This window comes from Salvelinus fontinalis, chromosome 13 (genome assembly GCF_029448725.1).
Source record: "Salvelinus fontinalis isolate EN_2023a chromosome 13, ASM2944872v1, whole genome shotgun sequence".
Taxonomy (NCBI): domain Eukaryota; kingdom Metazoa; phylum Chordata; class Actinopteri; order Salmoniformes; family Salmonidae; genus Salvelinus; species Salvelinus fontinalis.
In genome coordinates this window covers 10,979,891-11,007,252 of record NC_074677.1, presented here as the reverse complement: position 1 = coordinate 11,007,252, position 27,362 = coordinate 10,979,891, and the positions used below count along the sequence as shown (strand labels likewise).

Here is a 27,362-nt window from a genome sequence, read left to right as displayed (position 1 = left end):
CCTATTATCAACTGATTTCAGACAGTGTACGGCTGTGGAGTGACTGCATTATTTGAATGGAATGTTGGCATATTGGCAGTTAATTAGAAACCTCTATGGAATCATTTCTCTAAAACTGGCTGGCTACATGGCTAGCTAACAAACATACAGTGCAGATCAATTCTTGAAATTCATTATTTTACACAATAACTTATCACAGCACTGCTGCTTATCACAGCAGCAAACCATGATTGACCAACTCCCTGACCAAAATGGCTAACCTTTATCCCATCATAAGAAGGTTCATGTCCATTCTAGTATTCTAATTCCTAATGATATGATTTGGACACTGTCAGGATCACCTTGAGTTCTATGTGCCAAATAATCAACACCTAACTTAGTTACAAAACCACCCCTCAAATGTCAGCATTTAAGCGGAACAGTTATTCTGACATTTGACATTGAAATGCTAATGATACGATATAGGCCTAGTTTTCCCTAGTTTCACATTGAGAAGTCAGGCTACTACTCATAAAACGTATTTACATTATTTGGCAGCCATTTTTTTTTGCTGAATAGGCCATAACATCACATGCACCAAATCCCACCATGATAGTAATTCTAAAATGTCAGTCTTCTTACCAAAATAGTATATAATTGAGTTACTTCTTTCATTAGCTTTTTACTGCAACACCGGCTCTGCTTTTGCCGCCGCTTAGCTATCATATGTGTGCCTTCTTGCCCAGATAGGGAGGACACTGCATTGGGTTATCAGCCCAGCTCCCCGCATTCCTGGCCTTTCAGCAGATAGACAGAACAGTTTGACGCCACACTTATTGATGGATATATTACAACTCCATCCACTCACTCTCTCTGACCTTCGCCTATTCACTCTCCCAGAATTAGTGGCATTTAACGAGGAACTCCTCAGCCTGTCAATACCATTGATCCTCTCAGATTGTCCTCAGGAAGCAGAGTGAGGGACCCAAGTTAACTAAATGATTTTCATTACGACATTAGCTGAATACATTTCTCTCTCAAAAACGGTGCATTACAGTGCAAAATGAAAGAGAATGGATGTGAGGGCTTGTGGAGCTTAGGCCAAAACGTGAGGGAATTGATTGTTAGACAGGCTACTTGAAAAAAATATAGGTTACACCTATGCTACAGATTTGACAGAGCAGAGTAGTTTTGGTGGTTAGAGGAAACATCAGTACTATCTTTTTTTAAGCCTGCAGTTTATTGTCCTCAAAATGCCTCCTCTCAAAATAATATTTTTTTTTTTACTGTTGTCATTATTTGGGAAAAATAAGATACAGTGCCTTTGGGAAAGTATTCTGACTCCTTGACTTTTTCCACATTTTGTTATGCCTTATTCTAAAATGGATTAAATAAATAAAAAATCCTCAGCAATTTACATACAATACCCTATAATGACAAAGCGAAAATAGGTTTTTCAATGTTTGCAAATTTATTACAAATAAAAGCATAAATATCTTAGTTGCATAAGTTTTCAGACCCTTTGTTATGAGACTCGAAATTGAGCTCAGTGCATCCAGTTTTCATTGATCATCCTTGAGATGTTTCTACAACTTGATTGGAGTCCACCTGTGGTAAATTCAATTAATTGGACATGATTTGGAAAGGCACACACCTGTCTATATAAAGTCAGGATCAAGGCAAAGATGAATGGAGCAAAGTTCATAGAGATCCTTGATGAAAACCAGCTCCAGAGCGCTCAGGACCTCAGACTGAGCCGAAGGTTCACCTTCCAACAGGAGAACGACCCTAAGCACACAGCCAAGACAACGCAGGAGTGGCTTCGGGACAAGTCTTTGAATGTCCTTGAGTGGCCTAGTCAGAGCCCGTACTTAAACCTGATGAGTGGGAAAAAAACAATTTAATCAATTTTAGAATAACAAAATGTGGAAAAACTCAAGGGGTCTGAATACTTTCTGAAGGCACTGTATATATTGGGCAGTTTTGAGTATTTGTGCACCTGACTGGACTGTCATTGTTTAACTCAGTTAATTGTGCTGTGAAATATTTACCTCCAATTTGCTTTCCTCTTATGCAAACGATGTAAGCTTTCATACAAGTGTTAGACAGCAGACTCAGCTTTTAGCAACATTTTCCTGAAGTCTTTCAATCTCTTCCATCAGCAGCTCTTTCATTTTGAATGACACTTTTTCCTCCACTCTCCTTTTATTTGTTTTCTCTTTTTCTATGCAAAGGTTTGCAATACTACAGATGAGATTACCATTGGTGGGAACCAGGAGGAGGAAAGCCAAGGGGACAATTCAGACCCGGAGCTGAGGTGGCTCCAGAAAACCCAGCAACTCAAGGTGGGACCCTCTCCACTCCTTTTCATGTTATGATCTCATTCATTTTCTCCTGTGTGTTTTTGCCCAATTGCCTTATAACGCATAACTGCTAGCGAGGGGCTTTCTGCTCAAGATGAAAATGCCTGCACATTGGGTTCACTACTGTCACCTGGGATTTTAATTTTACCCCCGCAACGGACCTAATCTATGTCTGATAGAGTTGTCGAGGCATTATAGGGCCCTCGCCCAAAAACTGTCCTGAAACTGAAGCCTCTACAGACAGGAAAAAGCGAAGGCAATGGAGAAACATCATTATTTTGAGCACTTGAGCGGTCACCCTAATGTTGCCTTGGTAGAGGGGAGGAGTGTAAATATTTTCCCATTAGAATGAGGGAAAGTTGGTGTTTGCTAAATCAGAGGCAATAGATGCTGAGGCACATTGCCTCGGAGCCCTGCAGAATAATTTGGGAGGGCCTTGCTACGAGAATCTCCAACATAACATGAAAGGCCCTCTCTGGCCATGACAATAGCCACAAAGCTAAGGAAAGAAGGGTATTTCTTCCACATTGTGGGTAAAATCTTCCAGCCATCGTCCTACTGATACGTTGGGTTAAGGAACAGGTCACACTTAGGTTGTTCACAAATTGAGAATTTTATGTTTTATAATAAACATTTAAAGTGTATTTTTTTGGTGTTTCTCAATCATGGGAAGTACATTCTGATGTCTTTTTCCTAAGCGTATTTCATATGATATCTTGTCAATGAAAGAACATTTCCAGTACATTGGCATCCTCCTGCTCTTAAATATTTGGTTACTACCCTATTTTCCTTTGTTAAATAGTGTCCTTGTTAGATGTATTACATGGGACTCATCAATCAAGTGTTAGTACATTTTAACCAATGCAGGAAGTCCTGATTTTCACAACTTGTTTGGCCTCAATTACCTACATCATTGATATTGAACTTGTATCTTTTGTTTTCCTTATTGTCAGTGTTGAGTTGATCATATTGCTGTTAGCCTATTGGTTGCTGTTATTCCAAATGTGAGTTCTGTTATTTCCAACCCCTACTCACAGGTAACTCAGATCTCCAAAGAAAAGCAAGCTCAGCAGAGAGTGAATCCCAAACCCCCCAGTGAGAAGAGACTCCTGGCTCAGGGGGTCAAAGCCAGGCCAAGAGACTGCTACCTGAGCCCCCCCACCGACACCACCAGACCTGCAGCCAGGACCCAGGCTCACTCCCAACCCCACCACCAACCTCAGCACTCACACCACCTACAGGCACTCAGTGACACAGATTCCCAGTCTAGCATACTGGACACCCAGCCACACCAGCCCCAATGCATCCCCTTAACACAGTCCTCCACCGTCCACCTCAACATCAACACTTCGTCCAAGCTCCTCGCTTTTATGCACTGCAATCACCAGGACGCCATTCTCACCATACCCAAGCCCTTTAGCGGCCCCAGCCCCCAAAGGAAGCCACAGTCTATAGATGGGTACAGCCCTAACGCCAATGTACCGCTTAGGAACACCATCCTGGTAAACCCTTACTCCAACCCAGGCCCTCACCCCTGTCCCCAAGACCACGGTTCATTACAGCTAGCTTTGATTCCACAGGCTGATGTGTCTCCACTGAGCCCAGGTCGGGGCTCTCGCAGCAGTCAGGGCTTCCCAGGGATGCCCCCTCTCTGCCAGGGCAGCAGAGAACCACCGCATCTCTGGCACCAGGAGAACGCCCCATTGCAGCGTGAAAACCACATTGTCCTGCAGTATGATGAGGATAGTCACAGGTCTACTTACACCGCCGAGACAAAATACTCCTCCAGCTCCTACACAGTGCTGCCCCCTATAGGTAAAAGAACGACGGGAGACCCTGAGCTAGGCCGTGACAGAGCTGCGCAGAGATTCACCTCCATGCAGAGAAGCAGCTCTGAGGCCTACCTGGCACAGATGAGGAGAGAGAAACAACTGAAAGAGAGAGTAATTTACAAGGTGTGTGTGTGTGTGTGTGTGTGTGTGTGTGTGTGTGTGTGTGTGTGTGTGCACCTGTGTGTGTGCACCTGTGTGTGTGCACCTGTGTGTGTGCACCTGTGTGTGTTAACTTTAGCACACTATATGTGTGTTAATCTTTAATTGCCACACTAACAAGCCAGGGCATGGTTACCTTTCTTAATACAGTTAACGGGCTAATTATTTGACAGCCATTTACCTAATCTCAAAGGGCATAATCAGCATCGCACAAGTCGCAAAAACAATGTTCTTTGACGGCAGAGATGACATTCTCACGTTCTCCTTTACAAACGGAACGATTAAAGGAGGTGCCCCTTAGTGGCAACAAACGCAAAACATCAGGTTAATTGTCTAATGCATGTAAGATGCACTTAATAGCATTGAGATGAGGTAAAACAACCATTTTGAGACGTGTAAGAAAATAAGGTGAATTAAAGGGAGAGGGAGGCAAGGGGCGGCTAAAGACATACATTTGCATGCAATGACGGCCTCTGTCGTTGGCCATTTTGAGCCCTGCAGGTGTGTCCCATTGAGGAACACAGAGTCTGCCCTGCTCCCATAAGGTAGTGTAGCACAGACTAGAGACATCCACATACAGTAGTAGACATTCGCTTTCTAAGACAAAACACTCAGTTAATGTTATACCGTAGCCTACTATTTTTATTTAGTAGGTAACTTAAATATATATTCTACTGATTATTTTTAAGGTACCAATTAATCTGAGAAAATTACTTTTATCACGTTATTACTGTTACAGGCTTTGGCTTTTCCATTTATGTTTTGATGTTGGACTTGAGTGGAAAGGTGGGACGGTGTTGCACCTGTGCTGTCCCTGGTGCTATTTAAGAGTGGCTGGCCCAGTGCTCCAGTGTTCTTGATAGATGCGGAGGGTTAACATATTTAAATGGATTTCCCCATTTTGATTTCTAGACAAACAATTCTTTATCTGATTTCCCTGATTTCGTTTTATGCCATCTTTTTGGTTTGCTTCCTGTCTTTACGTTTGGTGTAGTTTTTTCTTTTGTTTGCCTCTTTTTGGGCAAATTTAGTGGGCCCCATGGTGGGTGTCTTTTAAGTTCCAGTTACATTTACATTTTAGTCATTTAGCAGACGCTCTTATGCAGAGCGACTTACAGTAGAGTGCATACATTTGATTACATTTTAACATTTCATTACATTTTTACATACTGAGACAAGGATATCCCTACCGGCCAAACCCTCCCTAACCCGGACAACGCTATGCCAATTGTGCGTCGCCCCACGGACCTCCCGGTTGCGGCCGGCTGCGACAGAGCCTGGGCGCGAACCCAGCCCAGCCTGGGCACGAACCCAGAGACTCTGGTGGCGCAGCCCTAGACCACTGCGCCACCCGGGAGGGTCAGTTGTTGCTAGTCAACTTTCAGTGGACACCTCCATGAGTGTCTTTCAGAACCCTTCGATTTGTTTGTTGGTCAGTGACTCTTTGTTAGTTCCACCTTCTGTTTGAGAGACATTTTTGCAGTGGAACGTAATGGGATTTTGTTTCCCATGAGTATGGTAGTTGCTCTAGTCACCTCTCTGAAGCTCTGCTGTGCCCAAATATTTGAGTGTTCAAAATACACTTTTGTGGTAGCGTTTCTGTCACTGACATCCACCTAGAGGGGTTATAAGATTGGTGGAATCATTTTTGAAAGATGCATAAACACACAGGCTAATATAAAAAGCCATGGACTTACCCTAGAGTGATCCCTGCTGTTACACGTGCTATGTCTAAGAAAGTCACCGGGAGCAAGTCTAGTGTGGAGGAGAATGTCAGCGATCCTACCATGGTTGATTTGTCCGAGACATATATGGGTGATCCTGATTTAGCTAAACCTCCTGAGTTGACCTCTCCTTTGAAAACCCCAAAGGTAAGTGAGTTTGTAGGATCGCTGAAGGAAGAGAGGGTTGTCTAGGAAGCAGCAGATTGCAGAACAGATTAAAGATGTTTCCCTCTCCCCTCTTTTTGCTGAGATACATCCAATGGAGGAGTTTGATTAAGTTTGTGTGGGTTGCTTTGACAGAGATGGTGTTTTAATGAGGAAATGGCGTTCTTGCGCCACTTCAGGCAAAACGATTGGCCTAGTGTATCTCAAATTGTCGTTCCAGTTACGCTTCGACAAGAGACACTGAGGCTGGCTCACGATGGTAGCATGGCAGGCCATCTGGCTTACTGTAAATCCTGTCGTGTTTGCCAGGGGATGGGTAAACCGAACCATGCTCTACCGGTTGCACCTTTGCAGCCTCTTCCTGCTTTTGACAAACCTTTCAGCAGGATTCTGGTACTCTGTGTTGGTCCTTTGCCCAAAGCCAAGAGTGGTAACCAGTTTCTCTTAACCATAATGTGTGCTGACACTCATTTCCTTGAGGCCATTCCACTGAGGAAAATCACAGTTCCCAGTATTGTTAAGGACCTGGCGAAAAATGTTCAACGTTTGGACTTCCGCAGTGCAGTCGGACCAAGGTTAGAATTTCATGTCAAAGGTATTCCAGCAAATGCTACAACAGTTGGGTGTAGCCCATTGCCCCTCTAGTGACTACCACCCAGAGTCTCAAGGTGCTCTTAAGAGATTTCATCAGACCTTTAAGTCTATGTTGAGAGCTTACTGCTTTGAGTTTGAGGAAGACTGGGATGAAGGGGTCCCTCTTGTGCTGTTTGGACATCATGTCAGTGGTCCTTTGAGTTTGCTGAGAGAGTTGTTGTTGCAGGGCGACACGTTAAAAACCAAAACAAATATGTTGGAGCGCGTTAGCGCTTTTTGATACAGATTGCATCTCGACTGTGAGTTTGCCAGTGAGAATCTGGAGAGGGTACAAACAAAAATGAAAATTTGGTACAATCGGAATGCCCAAAACTGCACTTTCGATGTGGGTGACCAAGTTCTGGTTTTGTTGCCCGTTCTGGGGTCACCGTTGCAGGCTTGCTTTTCAGGCCCTTTCCCCATAGTGAATAAATTCTAACAACATGCCTACCGAGTGAACCCTTAAAAGAGAGAGAAGCTCTGCAGTGAGGTGGTAACTTTCCTAATGAGAGGAAAGTTACTACGGCTATTGCAGGCGTTTCCCCTGGAAACCAGACATGTCCGTTGGAAGGACAACTTGGTTGCTGATCGTCTCTCAAGGGTGGCCGGTCAGTGAGTTTTGTGCTTTGCCTTTAGCCAATGTGTTGCCCTGGCTCACAATTTATTTTGACTGCACATTATTCCATTTTGGAGATGAGTTTTGTTTTGGTTGCGCTCATTCCAAGGGGACGAAATACCCAAAATACCAAATACTCTGCCCCTTTCCTCTCTCTGTATCCCCACTAGCCTCTCCCCTGCCCCTTTCCTTCCCCGTATCCCCACTAGCCTTTCCCCTGCCCCTTTCCTCTTCCTATATCCTCACTTTGCCATGTTCCCCATCATGTCTGACAAGATTACAGGGTAGATTTGTAAACACCCCAATGTGGAGGGTATCAAAAAATGTGAAAGCAGATGGGAGGGGGTTGAAAAGAAAGAAAAAAACTCAACAGGAAGCCATCTCCATGACCAATGGCTAATTCCAAAGTGGCCTAAGCCCCTAAAAGGAGCCAGTCCGATCTGGAATGATTAGTCCCCTATTGTCCGGGGCAGTTTGTGGATTGCTGCTCGAGTGCACCTCAGAAATACATTGCGGATTAAGGTGCTTCCTCGTCTCTCTGCCTAGAAGAGAGAATCTCTCTGTCAACCTGTCCCTGGGACTCCACTCCCCAGGGTGCAATACAAACACCCCTTAATATCAAAAGACCCAAACATACAGGCACTTATCAACAACCTGTTTAAAGGCAAAAAATAGATATTTCTGTACTTAGGTAGGCAGCATTTCCGTATAAAGTTTAATGTGTGTGTATGTCATTCCATGCCTTAATAATAAGTATTATCTAATAATATGTATTGTGTGTGTGTGTGTGTGTGTGTGTGTATTGTCCTAGGCCTACACCCTGAAGGACTATAAGCAGCTGAAGCAGGACGTTTATCTTGGAGGCCTTGGGCCTGATTACACCACCACAGAAATTACAGTAAGTGCCTCTGCCTACCTTAAAATCAATTGTCATACCAAATAATAATATGTTCCTGTGGCTTCCAGCAATTCTGTACCCAATGCTTTACTTTATTAAACTAGGCAAGTCAGTTAAGAACAAATTCTTATTTACAATGACCCAACATGGATGATGCTGGGCCAATTGTGCGCCGCCCTATGGGACTCCCAATCACAGCCGGATGTGCTACAGCCTGGATTCGAACCAGGGACTGTAATGACACTTCTTGTACTGAGATGCAGTGCCTTGCGCCACTCGGGAGCCTTTTTTTATTCAGCAATCTTAAATCTTAACTTTTTTTAAAGTGTTTGTTAAAAAAAGGAATGTAGGTCTCAAACAGACAACAGTAATGATTAGATGCTTCATAAATCCATTTACCCGGTTCATTTTATTCAGCTGATGATCTTCAATGGCCTCTTTGTGCTTCCATTATATCCCGCCCCTCTGTCCCTGTTTCTCATTAAAGACTTGTCTTGTTCTGAACAGATTCAATTGGAATCACAAAGCAAATGAGAGTAGCCCTGGAAGGTTGAATGGTATTTGGGGTCTGATGTATCTTTTGTTAATCCCTGAGAGTAAAAAGTGAGCATGTATGGCCAATTTGCACTAGATTGAGGCCGTCTCTGTCTCTAGGGTCGGCCCTATTAGTGAATGATATGTGTAAATGTTGATAGGCCTGCTGAATGGTTTGTTGTATTTGGTTTTGTCGGGCGGTGTGGAGAGGCTCCGCCGAGGTATACACAAAGAGAATAGGGCCTTAAGGGAGAAATGGCTCAGTTAATTAAACCCACTCTTTTGTAATCTCCCTCTCTTTCTCTGTTCATTCACAACGTGGCTCAGGCCGAGAAAATGAGACGACAGAAGCTGTATTCAAATGTGATCCGCGAGCAGAACAAGAAGATAAGTAGGATTCCCTTTCTGCCAGCCGCCAGGAACGCAGTGGGCAGCAACAACAAGGACAACATGGTTCCTAGGAGGAAGGTAACAGAGAAAGAGACAGAGAGAATCAGAAACAGAAAGAGAATCAGAGAGAGAGAGGGGGAGGGAGGGAGAGTCAGAGGTGGAATGACGGTGACAAAGAGAGAGAAAGAAGGAAAGAGAGAAAAAAAGAGCGAGAGAGAGTACATCGCTTCAAGTGCATCCATCTCCCCCCGGTTTCCTCAGTCAATTTGTCCATCATCATTATCTGTCAGCTCCATCACACAATGTTAGGTATCTTTGTCTCTCAGATAATAGGAGACAATTCTAAACAATGTATGAGCTTACTGCATCCTCTGGGAAACAATAGGCTCATTTAGGAAAATTGTCTGTATTGCACTTCCAGTCGCCATTTTGTTATTTACAGATAACAAATGAATCACCATGCACTGAAATGTCACTTGATTGCGAGACTGAGATCAATTAAAGACATATCAACATTCTGTCACAAAGTTGGCTCCCCAAGTTCAATCGGCCATTTGAAAGCATAGTTTTCCCCCCCAGTTCTTGCAGTTGTACCTGCCCCTCTATCTCCAAACTATATTTCTGTAAAACTTTACTTAAAACCTAATGCTTTATTACTTGTTTATTACTTGTAAGCGTGAGTCTTTGTTATCTTATATGTTTATAGCAAATGTTTTATTGACTCAAGGTGGCAGTGATTTAGTTAGGAGGGATGATATGGGAAATTATAAGAGCATCATACATGTTCATAGAAAGTCTTACAATGCATTATAACGGTATTATATTAATCTCATTATACCTGTCAGTGTTAAATAAAATTGTACCTTTTATTTCCATTGGATTTAAGGCCCTGGAGTACGCCAGGAGCATCCTGAGGCCCAAGGTAGTGCCCCAGGCCCAGCAGCCCAAGACCAGAGAGCCAGAGAGAGCCCAGGGGGCCCTTAGGGGCAACACTCGCCTCCGGGAGGGCCTCGACCTATCCCAGCTGGCCACAGTGGAGGCCCTGAGGAAACGGCACGAGCAGGAGAAACAGACTGTGGCCCGCTTCAATGTGGTGCATGCCATCTAACACAGCACCGGCCCATTCACTTTACAGCACACTGGAGTCACCCAACTGGAGTCACCCTTAAAGCTGACATGGCTGTTCGACTTTTGATGAAACTCAGCATATGGACTACATAGACAATATGGAGGAATAAGCAGGGGATTCGTGCAGCAATCCTTCATTAATGCTTGTGTCTATAACTGCAGTTTGAGGTGTTACAGCGTAGTCTGTCTGTTTGTGGTTGATGACATAAGCATTTACTGTATGAAAGTTTTTTTTACAACTAGTGATGCTGTTAAACATAGCTTACGTGTTTCTTCATATGATTTGATGCACTTAAACTCATAGGTAAACATGGTACTTATTCAGTACCATACCGTAATTTACACTATAGGCAACATAGTACTGTAATCCCAAACCAAGTGGATTTTTTAGCTTGCAGTTGATAATAAGGTAATATATTGATGTTTGAAAAATATGCAAATGGTTTGTACACATTTCAGATAAATCATGCTCTGGCTATTGATGATTCTTCAATTACTTGAATATCTCCCTGCTAAAATTCTTAACCTTACAATTGCTCATGAGTCATGACCTGAGTGCACATGACCTGAAAATGTCTAATACAGTACAGCTGCTCAAGTCAATTCAGACATAACACATATGGTTTGTTGTTGTAGTACAATATTACACATATTAGTACAATACCACACATAATAGTGCAATATTACAATCTGAGAGAACATGTACACCTAAAGCTTTGTGTAGGTTGTTTGATGACAAGGAGTAGGCAACTGAGTAAAAATACTGTGGGTAGACAATTGGTAAAGACCTAATGGTCAATTTTTTGGGAAACTACAGTGTACTCCACCTGTTTTTCTCTGTTGTTTTGATTGCACTTGACATTGAAACATCCTCTGTAAATTCAACAATATGTCATTAAATCAAAACGCTTCCGGTACTCTGCTATATTGTCTCATTTTTGGGGGGTACGAGTTGGTAATTCACTCTTTGGCATTTTATCCACATTTCCAATTTGTCCCCTTTCACCCTCTCACGCACCTGGTTGCTGCTGTTAATCTGAAATAATCTGCTCTTTTTGTTCCATGCCTGATTAGTTTCTCCCTGTATCCCCCAGTCTCTACTTCACAGATACAAATGGGTCAAACAAAGATGACCCTTTGAAGGCCACCTGATTAGGGTTTGTAAACTAGTTCTCTGTAGTTTAAAGTGATAATTCCCCCCCAATAAAACAAAATCTCAAGCGCCCCCCATTTATTTAATAGAACCGTCAGATCATTATCAAAGAGCTATTTCCTCCTATGTAATATTTTAATTCGATTATAGTCTCCATTTAACCCATCATGGCGTCTTTGATGCACTGTGTTTTTAGTGTTAAAGCCTCAGATGTGTGGGGGTAATAATAAATACCGGACCTAATGAGAAACACTGCCTATCCAGACCAACTCTCTTTTGCCATAGAAATATAGTTAATTGAAGGAGTCTCTCACCACCACACATGAAGGGGGCTAAATTAGCATCCCTTTCTGCCGATTGGAATAACCGGGGCAGACGTGCATGCTTTGATGTGAGTAGGCGGCAGGGCCCTGAAAATGAGCTGATGGCCCCACTATTAGGTCCAAATGCAGATGCATCCATGTGTTGCAAAACGCTTAATCTTTTAATTGATCACCTTCCGCACGGCCTATTCTCTTCAACGCTTTTTATTTTCTCAGTCAATCCGCATTATCTTTTGAAAACGACATGAATTGCTTTTCAAAGGGTGGGAGAGTGCTGCATATCCTGTTTGGATGTGCCTGTTAATTTAAACCTTCCAAATGAATGGAGAGCTGCCTTGTGGTGCACATTTAAATGACTCAATAATTCAACAATAGCTGGTATTGATTTTGGCCTGTGCGTGTGTGTGTGCATGCATACGGTGTGTGCATGTGTGTGTGTGAGTGCATGCGTGCATGCTTTTAAAGGGCATTCCAGATGAAGTGGCCCACATGGAAAGTACCAGGTCGCCTAGAGGTTAGAGAGATGGGCCAGGAACCGGAGGGTTGCCGGATCGAATCCCAATTCTGATAAGAAAATCTGGTGGCAAGTGGCGTGCCAGCTCCTGCCGTTGTACCCTTGAGTAAGGCACTTAACCCGTAATCTGCTCCAGGGGCGCACCATGGCAGACCCTGGCTTCCAACTCCTTGGTGTGTGTGTGTGTGTTTCCAACCCTTTGGTGTGTGGGTGTTTGTTTCTCGGGGGTTGAGTTAAAAGCAAATAGTGAATACTCATTATCTGAAAGGAAAATTAATAAGAAAGTATTTTTCTACTAGAGATGATACTTACATAAAAATCTGCCCTTGTTTTTGCACTCATTGCCATTGCAGAAGAAATTTGCATACTTGCTCACCTGTAGGCCTAAAGGGTAGTGCTGCTTCCAGCTCTCAGTCTCACATCAGAATTAGACATTCATCCATGTTTCTCAAATGTCAAATTTGTGTGTTTGCATGCTACTGATGAGTATTATCTAACGTGAGTATATTTTAACAATGTGTACTAACTGATTTTGATCATATTCCGAGAAAATAAAAAATGGGTGCGTTATGGAGTTACTTTCACCAAGTCATGAACACTGTTTTCAATGTTGTAATTTAAACCCCCAACTGTTATTTGTCCAAATCGTTTTCTGTTAGTGTCTCTGTTGATTGGCCAAGCAATTAAGTGATGGCTGATTGACACAGGTGGAGAATATTTAAATAATCAATGCATATTGTTTTCAGGTGTGGCAGTTGTATTGCAAGAGGTGACTGAATTGCAAGAGGTGACTGAATTTCTAGGCTATACTGAATTACTTTATTTTATCCTGCATTCTTTCCATACTTCCAGAACATTTATCTGTTTTAGAACATTCGTTAAATTTTTTAATTCTCTGAACAAATCAGTTGACTTGACTGTCAAATTTAGTTTGGTTGGATCTGGTAGACCATTTTACTACGCCAGCGATTTTGGCAACAACTTTCGAGTAATATTCTACCACGGAGAGGAAAAGACCAACGATTGGTTGGTTTACTTTTAATGTCAACAACATTATTCACACATTATTTGACTTAAATATCTGTCCAAATATCCCCATTTAGCTTAGCATTGAACGCAATTTGTGAGGGGCCCATGTTGTTTTGAGTCGACTGCTTGAGTCAGTGGTGCACGTCTTCTCTTTCTGCTCTTCCTAAGACATTTGGTGATCCAGTGGCAGAATAACTCAAGTTGAATAAAAGTCATGAGAATGTTTATGAATAGCTTCCTCCAAGTTGCATGTAACAACTATTTGTTCTAGTGTGGGGAAGTCTTTCTTGTATTCCTCACTCAGCGGTGTCCCACCTACCAAGGTTTACAACCGCATGAGCAACTTAAAACAGGCAGCCTCGGATTCACATTACCTCCACAGCTAAATGGCTCCTGGTTCTTTAATAGGTGGGTTATGTTAGTAAAAAGCTATTACAACTGATCACTTCTCTAGATACGGAAGGTATTAATGTGGATAGGCCTATGGAAAATAATAGGCTCCTTAAAAATATTATTATAACCATAATTAATTAAAATGAAGATGCTATTATTATTGAAGTACAAAAGAGGTCATTGGCTAAAATTGCTTTTCAAAAGTATGAGTATTCCTATAAAACTTTCAATTAAATAAAAATATATGTTCTAGTTAAATCTCCAGTGTCCTATAAAGATATAATTATTGATTAATAACTAATAAAGTATTAACTTGCATTAAATTGAAACATTGGTCAATTCATCCAAGTTTAGAGGAAAATGAAACTTTAATCCCATAGCCTAATAATAAAACCAACTAACGTAAACGAGAAATGGTACAGGCTAAATAAACAATTAGCTCTGGTTATCATGCACGTTTTAATAGTAAAGCAATAACACTTCAAAGGGCATATGCTGCAACATCTTTCATTAGACTACCTGAACGAAAGTGCAAAAAATAGGTTAAAAATGTGACATGCTGCAATTGAGATGTCGATTTTGTTTATCAAAGTAGTTATATACAAATTTTTCTCAAAGATTCTCGCAAAATATTCAACTTGTGGCTTTAAACATTTTTTTAAAAATCTTAAAATTAAGGTGTCTGGTTTTTGTTTGACTTTTGATTCAAAGATAATAATAGTCATACAAATAATAATATTATTAATAATTTCCTAATAATGAACATTGCTTCCGATTATATTTTGTATGTACAGTTGTTTGATATGATGCTTTTTACAGTCAATGAAAACATAAATATAGACAGAGCCTAAAATGAATGTGTAGTGAGATATTACGCATACCCTTGAATAAATACTACTTTGTATTATTATCATTGATTTGTTTAAAAAAGCTATATATAATTTCATTTGGAAAAGACACAATTCAATATTTACATTTACAATGGGTCATGGTTATTTGTTTTTAAAACAACTTGCCACTTGCTCTATAGTGAAGGTTCTGGCGAGCAAATGTCATCCTCGATATCAACATCGTCCTCATTTTCCAAAATGTACGAGTTCGGCTCGATTCCACTGTTAACATCATCTGTATTTTTTTCGTTGAGTTCACTCTCACTTGCGTTATCCATGGATCTATCTAAGTCATTCGGATTTTTCTGGTCGTCTTGTGTTTTCCTCAGTTGCTTTTTATGCTTCATCCTTCTGTTTTGAAACCATGTTTTCACCTGTGTGACAAAGGTGGAATATTTAATTAACTTGATTTGCAGCACAATGCGACCATCCCGAAGGCTATGTTGATTGTGTGAATTTAGTTTTCTTACCTGGGTTTCCGAGAGACTTAACGCTGTTGCCAACTCCACTCGTTCTGGTGTGGATAGGTACCGTTGTATCTCAAATCTCTTTTCAAGACCAGATAGTTGAGAATCCGAGAAAACCGTTCTCGCCTTCCTGCGTCTGCAATGTTTGCCCGGTAACTCTGGATGATGCTGAAATAAGGCCGGCATTTGCATCCCTGTGAAATAAATATTGCATTCAAAATTTAATTCAACACAATATTTAATAAAATTATATTAACATATAAATTTGTTAAGTTAAATGAGATGTCAAACTCTAGGCATGTGGGAAAATCAAAAGGCCTATTTAAATCAGGCTTTAAAGCGTTTTACTCCATGAAATTTCTTCACACTATTACATTAGGCCTCGTTATATTTAGCCAATCATTATATAATGGAGTATAAATTGTTTTTGTTCTGATTGAGTTGGATTTATTCGAAAACGTTTTTTTGCACCAATGTTTACGCGCGAAGGCAGATGCACCTGTTGTACAACGCCGGAGACAATTCCATCGTTTTGTCAGGCTATTAGGTTTAATGGGCTACTAAAATTGAAATGTTGCATGCACCAACATTATAAAAGACCCATTTGGAATTAAATATTTATAGGCCTAACGGAATGTCAACGTTAAAATGTCTTAACTGTCATTGCACTCTCTGACTGCATCGTGAATGCATTTACCAGTCCAGTGCCTTCGTTGACTTACCAGACGTAAAGAAATACTGGTGATGGTCCAGCTTTTGTAGAGGATGGTGCGGGTGATGCGCTAGTATCGGAGTGGGCATCAGTGGGTATCCATATTCTAGGAGAGGCATTCGGGACGCCAGAGAGCTTGAGAACGGCGAGTGGAAGACCTCTCTCAGAGGCTTGGGTTTGTGTAATAAAATATCTTCGATGAAGAACGACGTTGACCTCTGGGCTGGCATCTGAGGCATTGGGGATGTGTAGTTCAGATTCATTTTATATCTCTGAAAACACTTTCAAAATTGAGTCCGTGTGGTGTTGATGCTATGCGCACCCTAACAAACCAGGGAAGGGTAAGCACTAAACTTCTTGCCCGTCTCGTCAGTCTCAAACGCTAGAATTGTCGTCTGTGTGGCAGCCAGTGAGTGGTGCCAGGCAGATTAGACTACTATTTATTCAGTGCCAGTGGGAGGTAAATTAGCCTACTATTTATCCAAGGGGAGCGACTGTGGTAAATTGTGAAATTGATTTGTAATCAGCCAATAGCACGCCAGTGGGGCGGAGCAAGGAATTAGTTTTGTATGGATTAATCATGGTGATGACGAAGAGGGAGGGTCGTTCGCCATGGTGCTGAAAAAGCCTTCCCACGGAAGTCCTGCAGTTGTTCCCGCGCCTCAGTCAAACTTGCTTCCATTCGCCCATTTTCCAGTCAAATTTGAGTATAAACATATATCCTACTATTTTAAGCCATTAGACTATTATATATGTCACGTAACCTGTGGTGCAATTTATAGCCTATTTATAAACATCAACTGTTTATAACAAGGTATACGCCATTACTAGGCAACACCAATGATTAAGAAATGATAACGTTTCACTTTCTACATGTAGCCTATCTTAGACTTTTTAATTACTCCTAACATCTGTGGGACTGCTGTTGGCATTCCCACATAGACGACAGAAAACTAACATTTACTACTCTAAAGGGCATTATTATTTTTTTGTGCAACAGTAGCCTGTTGTAGTAATCCCTAGGCTAGTTAGTTTCCTATACTATCTTTTCTTAGTTAGTCATTTTGAGCGGATCGCTGAGGCGGGGGATATAACAGGGCTATCTGATAATTCCGCCCTAAATTGGCTGTAATTGTTGGTATTAAAATCTGTGAGAGTACAAGTGGTGCTCCTGCGACATTTAGGCGACTGAGGCCTTAATTTGTTGATATCGTGTTGTCATCACATTTCCAATCACGCTGGCTAATGTGAAAGTGTCTTAATGCAGGCAGAATTTTCGCTGCAATGCTATTAGGCAATTAGGGGAGATGTTAGAGCGGAAGTAGTAATCCATGGGCGCGAGGACAGTATTTCCATTTGATCAGGTAGGCAGAACAAATTAATTACTGGATTCAATTACTCACGAAATTGCATTACTGCGCCAAATCTTAAACATGTCCTCCATATGCATGAGCTTGTATAAGGAAAATGAATGTGCACCTTGCAAATGACTCCAAATGTAATGTAGCACCAGTTTAATGAACTTGGAAATGTGACAGCTTGAGGCACTGTTTTCGTTTGTTTCTCTCTCCGAGCAGAGTCCAGAAATCATAGACTTTTGTGGCAACTGCACAATTCGACAGTCGATCGAATGAAGTGATATGCCATGACTTGCAGGTCTTAGTTCACGTTGGTAATCCTCTTGAGACCCTTTTTGACATATCTGTAGAAGGCTACTTGTATAAACATTTGTTGAAGATAATAGGCCTATAGAACAAATTATCTTGCTGAAAAAAAAAAACACTTGCAAAGCATGTAGTATTTTGAGTCTTCCAGCTAAATCATGAACTAAGCTGAGAAGACCTCTGACATTCAAGTGCGCCTCAGACGTTCTTAAAAGACAATCAGGGTAACTGTTGGTTTAAGAGGAAAATTTGAAAGTAGGGTAAATAAACAATGGTGATGAAATCGTCTTTGCACTCAATAAGATCCGTTCCGTTCTTAAGGTGGGGTTAATCGGCTTTTAACAGCCAGTTCATCAAGTAAAATGTGGTGCCTGGGCGCCAGAGCATCAATTCTAAAAGCCAATTTATGCTTGATCTGAAAATGTTGTCGGAGGCGCTGTATGGATATGTGACGGAATTGCGGAGCCTCCGGAGCCACGCAGAGGCCAAATTGAGCTCCCTACCATATTTTTGTGCGCCTCCCAAATTCTGCAACAATGCCGAGGGCTCTATGTGATTGGTTGATGGTAGGTGGGGCCGGGAGGTCCTGTATAAACACAAACTCACTTCCTTGACAACTTCCTTCACAACAGCTATGCGCTGCTCCATAAAGCCCAAGAAGTATGAATGACCTGACTTCTGCAGAGGCCGTATCACCGTAAATGCTGCACAGCCAATGCAGATAGTGGATTGACCATGCAGCGCCTTTAAGTGGCACATTTCCTTCGATAAGAGGCTTGCAGCATTCTATTTGGTAATACATCGTTTAGCTTCAGAGACGTCGCCTGGTCCTTTTTTTTGCAGTGTTACTATATTTATTGATCTGGTAACAAGATAAATCAAATTAAGTGGAAATAAGCTTTATATTGTTTTGACATTCGTCTTTGTTTTGCGTCGGGGCTTCCCATCATGTACCAGTGGCGCGGGCGCGTGAAGAACATGTTTTATTAGATCCTTAGTCTTCACTGACCTTTTGGCATCAATTTATATGTAACATGATGATTGATTGTGAAATACAGGAAGGCAATGTCATATTAATTGAAATATGCATACATTTTTACAACACCTTTATCGCAAAACATTGTCCTATAGGCCTAACCAGAGTTTCCCAAACTCTGTCCTGGGGACCCCAAGAGGTGCACATTTCGTTTTTTCCCCTAGCACTGCACAGCTGGTTCAAATATTCAACTAATCTAGATTTGATTATTTGAAACAAAATGTCTGCCCCTTGGGGTCCCCAGAGTTTGGGAAATGGTGGCCTAAACATTTCTGAATACCATCAATTAAATTCAGTCAATGTTTAACCAATCGAAGTGAAATCATGACACAAATTCCACACGCAATGTGTTTGGCAAATATGTTTACCCTGCACCAGTGTATCATCTTGCATGCAATAGGTTTATCACGGTCTTCCACTTAACCAATCCAGTTAGTCTGGACATCATATCATTCATCATGTTGTACAAGAATGCCTGCCACAGGATCAAATCATTGTTGTATGATCCAAACATATACATGTTTTTTATGATAGCCTATGTAATAATAGCATATGTGTTCAACATAGCAGCTTATTGTGCATCCCCATACATGCTATAAAACTATTACTAACATTTTCCAAAAGATACTCACTTGAAAATGACTGCTATTCTTCTATAGCCTGACCCTGGGCAGTTGTGTTCTATAATTTCTTGAAGCCTGCCCAACTCTGCTAAAGCGTAATTAGATTAGACACCAATACCTACATACAGGAGACAGTATATTTATGCATCTGTCACATTTTATTTGAAGTACTTGGATCATTTTACTTGACCAGATTTGTGTTAGTTTGTCTGCATTGCAGATAATGTATATACTTTACCATATCAGACCTGAACTCAAAATGGTCAATATTTCTGACGTGTAAAAATGGGCCGTGCAAATATAAAAGAACAAGCATTTAATAATTAAAAAGGAGACACGTTTATCCCCAGCGTCCTTTATTCAGATCACTTGAAATACTATAATCCATGTTCCAAAAGTAAATAGTGGATGAATCCATCTTGACTCTCAAATTCAGGGAACAGCCACAAGCTCTCCATATAGCCACAACAGCCACAAGCTCTCCATATAGCCACAACAGCCACAAGCTCTCCACATTGATTATAATTTTGGAAGTCTTCTAGTGAGAGTTTGAGTTTCTGGGGCATTCGTGCATCCGATAGGCACACATATAGAATATACCTTTAAAAGAAAGACAAAGACATCATGTACTCGTACACATGCATGCACGCACGCAGACACACACACACACACACACACACACACACACACACACACACACACACACACACACACACACACACACACACACACACACACACACACACACACACACACACACACACACACACACACACACTGAAGTGCAAGTAGACTAAAATGATATAAAACACAATTCAGCTACCATCCAAAATTCTATATTCCAACGAAGGAGATTGTCTGTAAGGAGATTGTTGCTTGTTCAAGTAGTTAGGAGCGGTACATATTCATAATTGAATTGGTACACATTTGTTCTCATGACTTACCTGGCTAAATAATGGTTAAATAAATATAAAGCATATTTAATTTTCCTTTATAATACTCCTTATTCCATACTCACAAAGCCACTCAGAATAAGAGTGCTGATTTAGGATCAGGTCCCCCTCATCTTATTCACTATGATTAAAAGGCAAAACTTATCCTAGATCAGCAGTCCTCTGCTCTAAGACATTCTGTGAATACCGGCCTTGGATTAACCATATGGAGTATTAATAATATATTTGCTTAAATAAAACATTAGTTCACAATTAAATGTTATGTGGGGAGTGTGACCTGTGTTGTTGTGGTTTTACCTGAAAAGAAGTTTAGCACCACTGACACCCAGCCGATGATGAAGGACCAGGAGAACCTCCAGTTGCCATAGCGTTTACCATAGTAATTCATTGTCACGCCAGTGTACACTGCCATTGCCAGCAACACGAAAAAGCCTGGAGAGAAAAAGAGAGCAAACTACTTACTGCAACATCACATCATACGATGGAATCCATGTTTTTGCATTTCTTTGATTCTTAAAAGTCTTAAGAGTTTTATGCTTTAGGTTTTAAAACAGAAATCTGTCAAATTGTGACGTCAGTGGATACTGATCAATTTCAACACTGATACACAATTATGCACACTTATTTAGTGAACAGTTTGATGTTGGGAAGTGTCTGATTTCCTTTTGTATGTCTAATTAGTAAACAATAAGCTAGATTTAGTGAATAATAAGACGGAACTAAGATCTTATTTTCTAGTATTGTTTCAGGTTAATGTTGAAAGTGCCAAACACAAGGGCAGACACATGCAAAAATGTAAACAATATTACAATATTTAAAGTCCCTGCAAATACATTGAAACACAGAATTTTTTAATATATATTTTTATACATCAATCATGATATTCTGCACAGTGGACCAAACTACCCAGATAACAAACAAAATAGCACTTTTTATAGTCAGTAACCAGGTTTCCATCCAAACTTTTTATGCGAGTGAACTAGACTACATGTCGGATAAAAAATGTCATGACAGGCCTGATGGAAAAAGCAGATTTGTCTGTAAACTTTCCAAAATGTTGACAAACAAAATATGCTACACAGGGTGGGATCTTTTTGTTGGTCAAATTAATTATGCGAGAAATGGTGGTGGAAATGGATTTATGCACAAATATTGATATAGGCCTAATAACCATCATATCGAAGTAAACTTGGAGTCATGCGATGATATGTTGTGTGGTCCTCCCACTATGACTCGGGAAAGGATGCAGTTTATTAGGCTACATATGAAAAAAGTTATGATGAACTTCACAGGGTGGTAAAACTTACATTTACATTTAAGTCATTTAGCAGACGCTCTTATCCAGAGCGACTTACAAACTTCATGGTGATGAGCTTGATGCCCCTTTCCAATAAATATTGAGGGTCTTATTCTGGTGACATGATGATAATGCTTGGCTGCCATTTGACAAATAAAAATGATCTTGCTCTTTTGTCCATAATAATCTTATCATGTATAGGCTATACCCTATCTTTAAGCTGCTGCCAAAACCAGCAGTATAAAATGTGATGGAAACCCATTTAACTTGTATTTTTTATTTGGTACATGGGAATTTAAGCGCAAAAGTAATTTTTATGTTTACAATGTCATCATGCACAGCCTTTTATCCGCAACAAGCCAATTTGATGGAAACACATCTCTGGTGGGAAAATGAGCATATGGTCTTTATACGTATATTAGACATTTGCATAACAATCTGTCAACAATTGGATGGAAACCTAGCTAGTTATAGTTATAATTTGAGTATCTGACCTTGCTTCAACCAGAACCAGATTTCATCCAGACAATTATACAGTGGGGAACTGTGAGGGCCTTCAGAGAGGCCTAAGGATTTATTTCAAATGTTTTTATTTTAAATAAAATGTTGTTTTAATTTCTTTTTCATCTTTACAATAATTGTAGTTGTCTTCTGCCTTCACCTCTTGAGTTTGTGTTGGATAGAGAAGGGTTAATACTGAAGAGAAAAAAATATCCAATCAGGATTTTTCTTTGGTGGTCTCTGGGTAGAAAAATCTAGCTAGCTCAGTCAGCCATTGGCTAGGCCTTCAGAAGGTGGACAGAAGGCCTCAATTTGGACGTTGTTGCTAAACTGTTAGTATCACCCTTTTCAAGAACAACTTTCAAACTTTGTTTTCAAGTGATCATCTGGTGAATGACACTGTTTTATTTTTTCCAGCTTGCTTGCTGTTAGCTATCTCATTGAAAATAATGACTGTGAAACATTGTTGCATTTAAATGTTAGATCACCGGTTAGTGTGATGAATGTGCTAAAATATATTTGCAATGGGAAGTAATAGCTGGTTTGTTAATTTCATTTTGGAATGAAATGGTTCTGCTTTTGTATTGTTATAATTTCATGGGGCCTACTGGAGTGAATGTGATGCTTATTATTTAACATTATTTGATGCTGTGTGACTGCTATCGGCTGTCTATCAGCCGTGTCTATGTGTTTGACCAAAACTGTCTCTCCTTCAGAACCATGGAGTGCACAGGTATTACGGTCGCTGTCCTTTTAGCACAATGAGCCTGTCACCTTTGATGTGACACTGTTGTTGTCGGTATTGGTGTTGTTGTCGGTATTGGTGATATTGGTGTTAGGTTACCATAGGTTATGTAAAGACTGTGTTTGTTTTGCTGGTCGCATTATTCTATGCTCTGTGCCACATGTTGTGTCCATGCCGATTCTGACTCTGTGTGTGCCGCAGCCCGAAGCACCGCCAGGCCTGTTTGATTCATTCATAAATTACATAAAAAAGCATTGCGCCTCCTTCACTAGAACTATAATTTTCCGACTACAGTACATATAATGTTGGGCGCATTAAGTGATGTTTTCTTGATTTTTGAGTTTGATACAATGTATTGGGCGATTTTTGTTCCCTCTGAAGGCGTAGGTCCCATAGTCACGATTCGCCATAGCTTTGTGACTCAACATCGGGAGTCTGTGTATTGGTTGGACACCCTGTGTTGTGCATCGTTCTGGTGATTGGCGACGGAAAAGAACCATACCACAATATAGCCGGCTTCTCTAAAAAAACGTTTCCTGTCAACAAAAGCATATGTGTAATCTCTAGGAACTCTACTTACCAGACGTAAAATGAAAGTTGTCCCTTGTTATCAATTAAATGTCAGAATCCTACTTTTGTCCAAACCGCACCATATTCCTTCCTGCTGTGTAAAACAGTGGTAGATTCCATGCTAGGACATCTCGCGTGAAGTGCGTGGTCTAATGGCAACCCGCTGTCTAACTCGGAAGTATTATGGTGTGCTTCAGACAAAAAATGTATTTGGACTTTTATTTGATAGTGAGGGACACATTTATTTTTACGTCTGGTAAATAGAGTTCCTAGAGATTATACATATGTTCTGTCGCCAACCACCAGGACGATGCACAACTCAGAAAGTCAAACTAATACACAGACTCCTGATGTTGTGTCCCTAAGCTCTGTTTGCCACTGCAATTATATCATTATGCTATTCCATGCCAAATTTTGCCTGGTGTATTTAAGTTTTATTCTTCAAAAAACATGTGGTTCATAAAAAGAATTAGACACCATTCGACCGACAGAATCTTTGAATTTGAACTAAAAGTTTTATTCAGCATCCAACAAATAAAGATATCAACCGTATATCACTTATCATACAGTTACAACATTTGACATGGAAAGAAAACCAAACAGTATTGGCGCTTTCACATATCCGCTTATGATCAGGATCCAAGGGGCTTTCGGTACCCTGATACGCGCTATAAAGCTTGTGTGAAACTCAAACGAACCCTGGCTGACACAAATCCTGGACCTGCGTGATTAGTTGGTCCAAGGTCCAGGACCAGAGCACCAGGTATTGTGGAGCGGGTCACATCGAACGTTTTGCGCATTGTAAACAAGCTAGCTCGCTAACGTCATGTAGAATGTGCGTCTTGCTAATTGCACTCTGAAACGGTTATTTCAGGTATTGTGAAAGCAAAACGTATTCTGTAGAATTCCCACAAACGCTCCAGGAAACCGAACCAGGGTACATCATTTCATATGTGAAAACGCCCTATGTAAAATGTGTAAAATAAGTGAAAAGAAGTAAATGAACCCAACTTACATGAGATGAAGAACAAAATGCCTGCAGCAAAGGTTTTGTCAAACCTGTTGAAGAATGAGGAGTGGATGAAGGCCATGATGCCGATAATGATGCCAATGAAACAGGCCAGGAGAGAGAGGATCATAAGTGCTCGGGTGGCATCCAAGTGGGCTGCAGGGGGTCAAAGGTTAACAGGAATTGTCAGGGTACAAGAGAGACTGACCCTGGCCTGTTCTGACCTAAAACTAACCATATTGATGACGTTTGAACTGTGCTTGGCAAATATGAATCTTGTTATGGAAAGCAAGCCTTGATGCTCATGCTGTGACTAGGATAAGGACTCTTTCGTGCCAAAATCAACAAGCTGTGGTGTGATTGGTATAGCTCCCATCACATCATATTGTGATTCATAAGCCGTACCACTTACATGGCACATAACATGGAAATAGCACCACTCATATACCATTTATGGCTTGCTATGACATGTTTTGGGTGTTATGACAGTGTTATGACAGCATTGTGTGCACTGGTTGTAGTCCTCACCAATGCTGTCATTGTGTGTGAAGCATTTCCCTGGCATGCAGTACCGCCACAGGCCCTGATGCATGTAGCTGTTGGAGTGCCGGTACTGCATCCAATAATCGGTTGCCGTAGAAACAATCAGGAGGATGTTCCCCACGCCTGCACAGAACAGCCCTCCGCCCATGAAGCTGTACATCCTGCAACTGCAAACTGACACACAAACACGCACACACAATGATAGCGTGAGGTCACTTAGAATACAGGGGTCAGCCGCGGCCCCCTGTCAACACACACGCACACTTCAGGAAGAGAGACCCTAAGTGTTGGTAATTGCATTGTAATTATCACATAATTTCGACTGGATTGAGCCAAAGGGTTGCAGGTATGTGTCTACTCTGAGGTCCACTTTGTTCTCTGGGAGATCAGTGGGAAAGGATGGGCCCTCACAGGCACCTCTTATGTTATAGAGCTTCACTCAGGGCATTTGCCCAGGATAACTTTGATATTTGATACATGTATTTGTCACTTGTTCTACCTGAAAACAATATCTTCTGACCAAACCCTGGTCTTTCTCATTTCAATTTCACATTTATTTGCACTTCAAAATATTTACATGGCAGGTTATGTCTGGTAAAATCCAGAACATAATTTTAATTACCATTGCAAATATAGTAGATCCACATTTTATGTGGGTTTTTATATGGCTCTATGTATTACTGTTCTTATAGCAGCTTCTCAATACTCTTCTCAAGAGTATGTTCATTTGTGATCACATCTGTTGCTATTCTAGAAACAACTACTGTAAAACTGTCCCAAATACTGAAAGATGTACTAATGCTAATATTTCATTGCCAGCATTGAGTGCCAATATATCAGATTTTTAAAAAAATGAAATCACATTAAATCTGTCATCCCTTTCAAAAACAACTCTACTTTTCTTTTTACTGTGAGAGCAGAAACTAATTAGCCATAGACACTTCCATCAATTATCTATCAGTTTTACACTGGCCAGAAGAGGGCAACCTAGTTGTTTTCAGTGTCACCTATATGTCACCATACCCTACATTTCCATCCATACTCTATTTACACCAACAAAATTGTTGGTTATAATATGGTGGAGATTTTACAATACTTTATTGAAAACTGATTCTATAGGCTACAAATTTGGTCAGTTTTTCTCAGTGGTTCAATAACTAGATTATTCCCAAACACAAATGATTTATTGTTTATTTCTTAATACAGCAGATAGCATGTGTCTATTTTATCAATGCAAGTTGGTGATATCAACCTGTAAACTTATATATATACTCATAAACTTGACCATATGCAGTATAGTCATTAATTTAAACATTTAGGATATAAGTCTACATTTAAAATGAAATGTTTTGGAGCACTATACCAATATTTAACATCAGCATTGACTGACCCTCATTTTTACCCTGAATGACTGACTTTTTTTTCATATACTGGAAAGAATCAGAGATTGACTGTCACACACAAACACACTAAATCATAATTCATTATTTTCAAGATGGATGACACTATTGCATAAATTCAACCACACGCTGACAAGCTTACCTTAATAGACCCCTTTTATGAAGACTAAGTGACTCTGTATTAAAGTTGGGTTTCCTGACAAAATACAACAAGACCCCTATAATGCCAAGACAGGCAGATTTCCAGCAGGCTAATAGCGCTATCGTTTGAATCGGTGAAGAGGGAAATGGGGGGGGGATAGAACAAACGGAGAGGGCAGACAAAGGGACAGGCAGAGAGCTAGCCAATCAGCGCTACTAGTTTTGTCGTTTGGGAATCTGCTGAAAAAACAGAATTGTCTAAAGCTGTCAGGTTGAAGTAATACTGATGACTGGATAGTTTTGATTGAAAGTGAAGGACTGAAGCAGCTATAATGGAGAGCAGGCCAGGCGTTAAATCAGAGGCTCTGCCTCAACCAGCACTGATTATTTTAATTTCCCCCCCCAAAAAATTTAGCAAATATTCTCCTAATTATTATTCTCTGAGTGTTTCCTTGACCCACTTTCAATTCAATAGTATTTGTTTATTCTGTAAATGTAAGCTGTAAGAACTACTGGAATCCTTTTGTGAGGCATACCCACAATTTCCAGACATACTCTATATGAGAGTTTCCCATGATGGTCCTACATAGTCCACAAAATTGCACCCCTAATACCTTAAGATTGGACTGAAATGTTTGCACATCCATTAAATATGATATGTTATGTTACAAATGCTGAATAACTGAAACAAAAGCAAGGTTGGTCAGGGAGGATGGATAGGCGTATACCGTGACCGTCTAGAAATCCAAAGGTTGTGGGTTCGAGTCGCATCGGGGACAACTGTAAAAATGTTGTTAATCCTTCCCCTAACGCTTTTGCTAAACTTAACCTAAATCACCTAACCTGCTACGTAAATTCTCCTAACCTTTGTTGTTAGTTTTCTAACCTTTTACCGCTCTTTAAAACACTTCAGCGAGCAGGCCTTTCTAATTGACCTGGCCTGGGTATCCTGGAAGGATATTGAACTCATCCTGTCAG

At 40.7% G+C, this 27,362-nt stretch overlaps 3 protein-coding genes across 4 annotated transcripts in view; 1 reads left to right on the top strand and 2 right to left on the bottom strand.

The window, feature by feature from the left end:
* The window catches only part of jhy (junctional cadherin complex regulator), a 43,031-nt gene extending 31,702 nt beyond the window's left edge, over positions 1-11,329 (top strand). For both annotated transcript variants that reach the window (XM_055941640.1, XM_055941641.1), the window contains exons 4-8: positions 2,214-2,324; positions 3,380-4,297; positions 8,283-8,369; positions 9,231-9,371; positions 10,180-11,329. In XM_055941640.1, coding sequence (XP_055797615.1) covers positions 2,214-2,324; positions 3,380-4,297; positions 8,283-8,369; positions 9,231-9,371; positions 10,180-10,401 — 1,479 coding nt within the window. In that variant the 3' untranslated portion in view covers positions 10,402-11,329. The remainder of the gene's footprint in view (positions 1-2,213; positions 2,325-3,379; positions 4,298-8,282; positions 8,370-9,230; positions 9,372-10,179) is intronic.
* A 2,943-nt stretch (positions 11,330-14,272) lies between these two features.
* Positions 14,273-16,330, bottom strand: LOC129867773 (brain-specific homeobox protein homolog). Its single transcript, XM_055941280.1, has 3 exons — positions 15,913-16,330; positions 15,194-15,384; positions 14,273-15,097 (listed from the first exon to the last, which is right to left on the bottom strand). The coding sequence occupies exons 1-3, from the start codon at positions 16,163-16,165 to the stop codon at positions 14,858-14,860; spliced, it is 684 nt and encodes a 227-aa protein (XP_055797255.1). The 5' UTR covers positions 16,166-16,330; the 3' UTR covers positions 14,273-14,857.
* Positions 16,331-19,575: 3,245 nt separating this feature from the next.
* LOC129867772 (lens fiber membrane intrinsic protein-like) lies at positions 19,576-26,521 on the bottom strand. Its single transcript, XM_055941279.1, has 5 exons — positions 26,386-26,521; positions 24,829-25,017; positions 24,307-24,456; positions 20,476-20,610; positions 19,576-19,825 (listed from the first exon to the last, which is right to left on the bottom strand). Exons 2-5 carry the CDS (start codon positions 25,001-25,003, stop codon positions 19,764-19,766), a joined length of 522 nt encoding a protein of 173 aa, XP_055797254.1. The 5' UTR covers positions 25,004-25,017; positions 26,386-26,521; the 3' UTR covers positions 19,576-19,763.
* Between the last annotated feature and the right edge of the window lie 841 nt (positions 26,522-27,362).

Coding starts and splice junctions, on each gene's coding strand:
- LOC129867772 (XM_055941279.1), bottom strand. CDS start 25,003: ATGTACAGCTTCATGGGCGGAGGGCTGTTCTGTGCAGGCGTGGGGAAC. Junction 24,457..24,828: donor CACACACAATGACAGCATTG/GTGAGGACTACA, acceptor GACCCCCTGCAG/CCCACTTGGATGCCACCCGA. Junction 20,611..24,306: donor CATTTTGTTCTTCATCTCAT/GTAAGTTGGGTT, acceptor TTTTCTCTCCAG/GCTTTTTCGTGTTGCTGGCA.
- LOC129867773 (XM_055941280.1), bottom strand. CDS start 16,165: ATGAATCTGAACTACACATCCCCAATGCCTCAGATGCCAGCCCAGAGG. Junction 15,385..15,912: donor CCAGTATTTCTTTACGTCTG/GTAAGTCAACGA, acceptor TTTATTTCACAG/GGATGCAAATGCCGGCCTTA. Junction 15,098..15,193: donor TAAGTCTCTCGGAAACCCAG/GTAAGAAAACTA, acceptor TTTGTCACACAG/GTGAAAACATGGTTTCAAAA.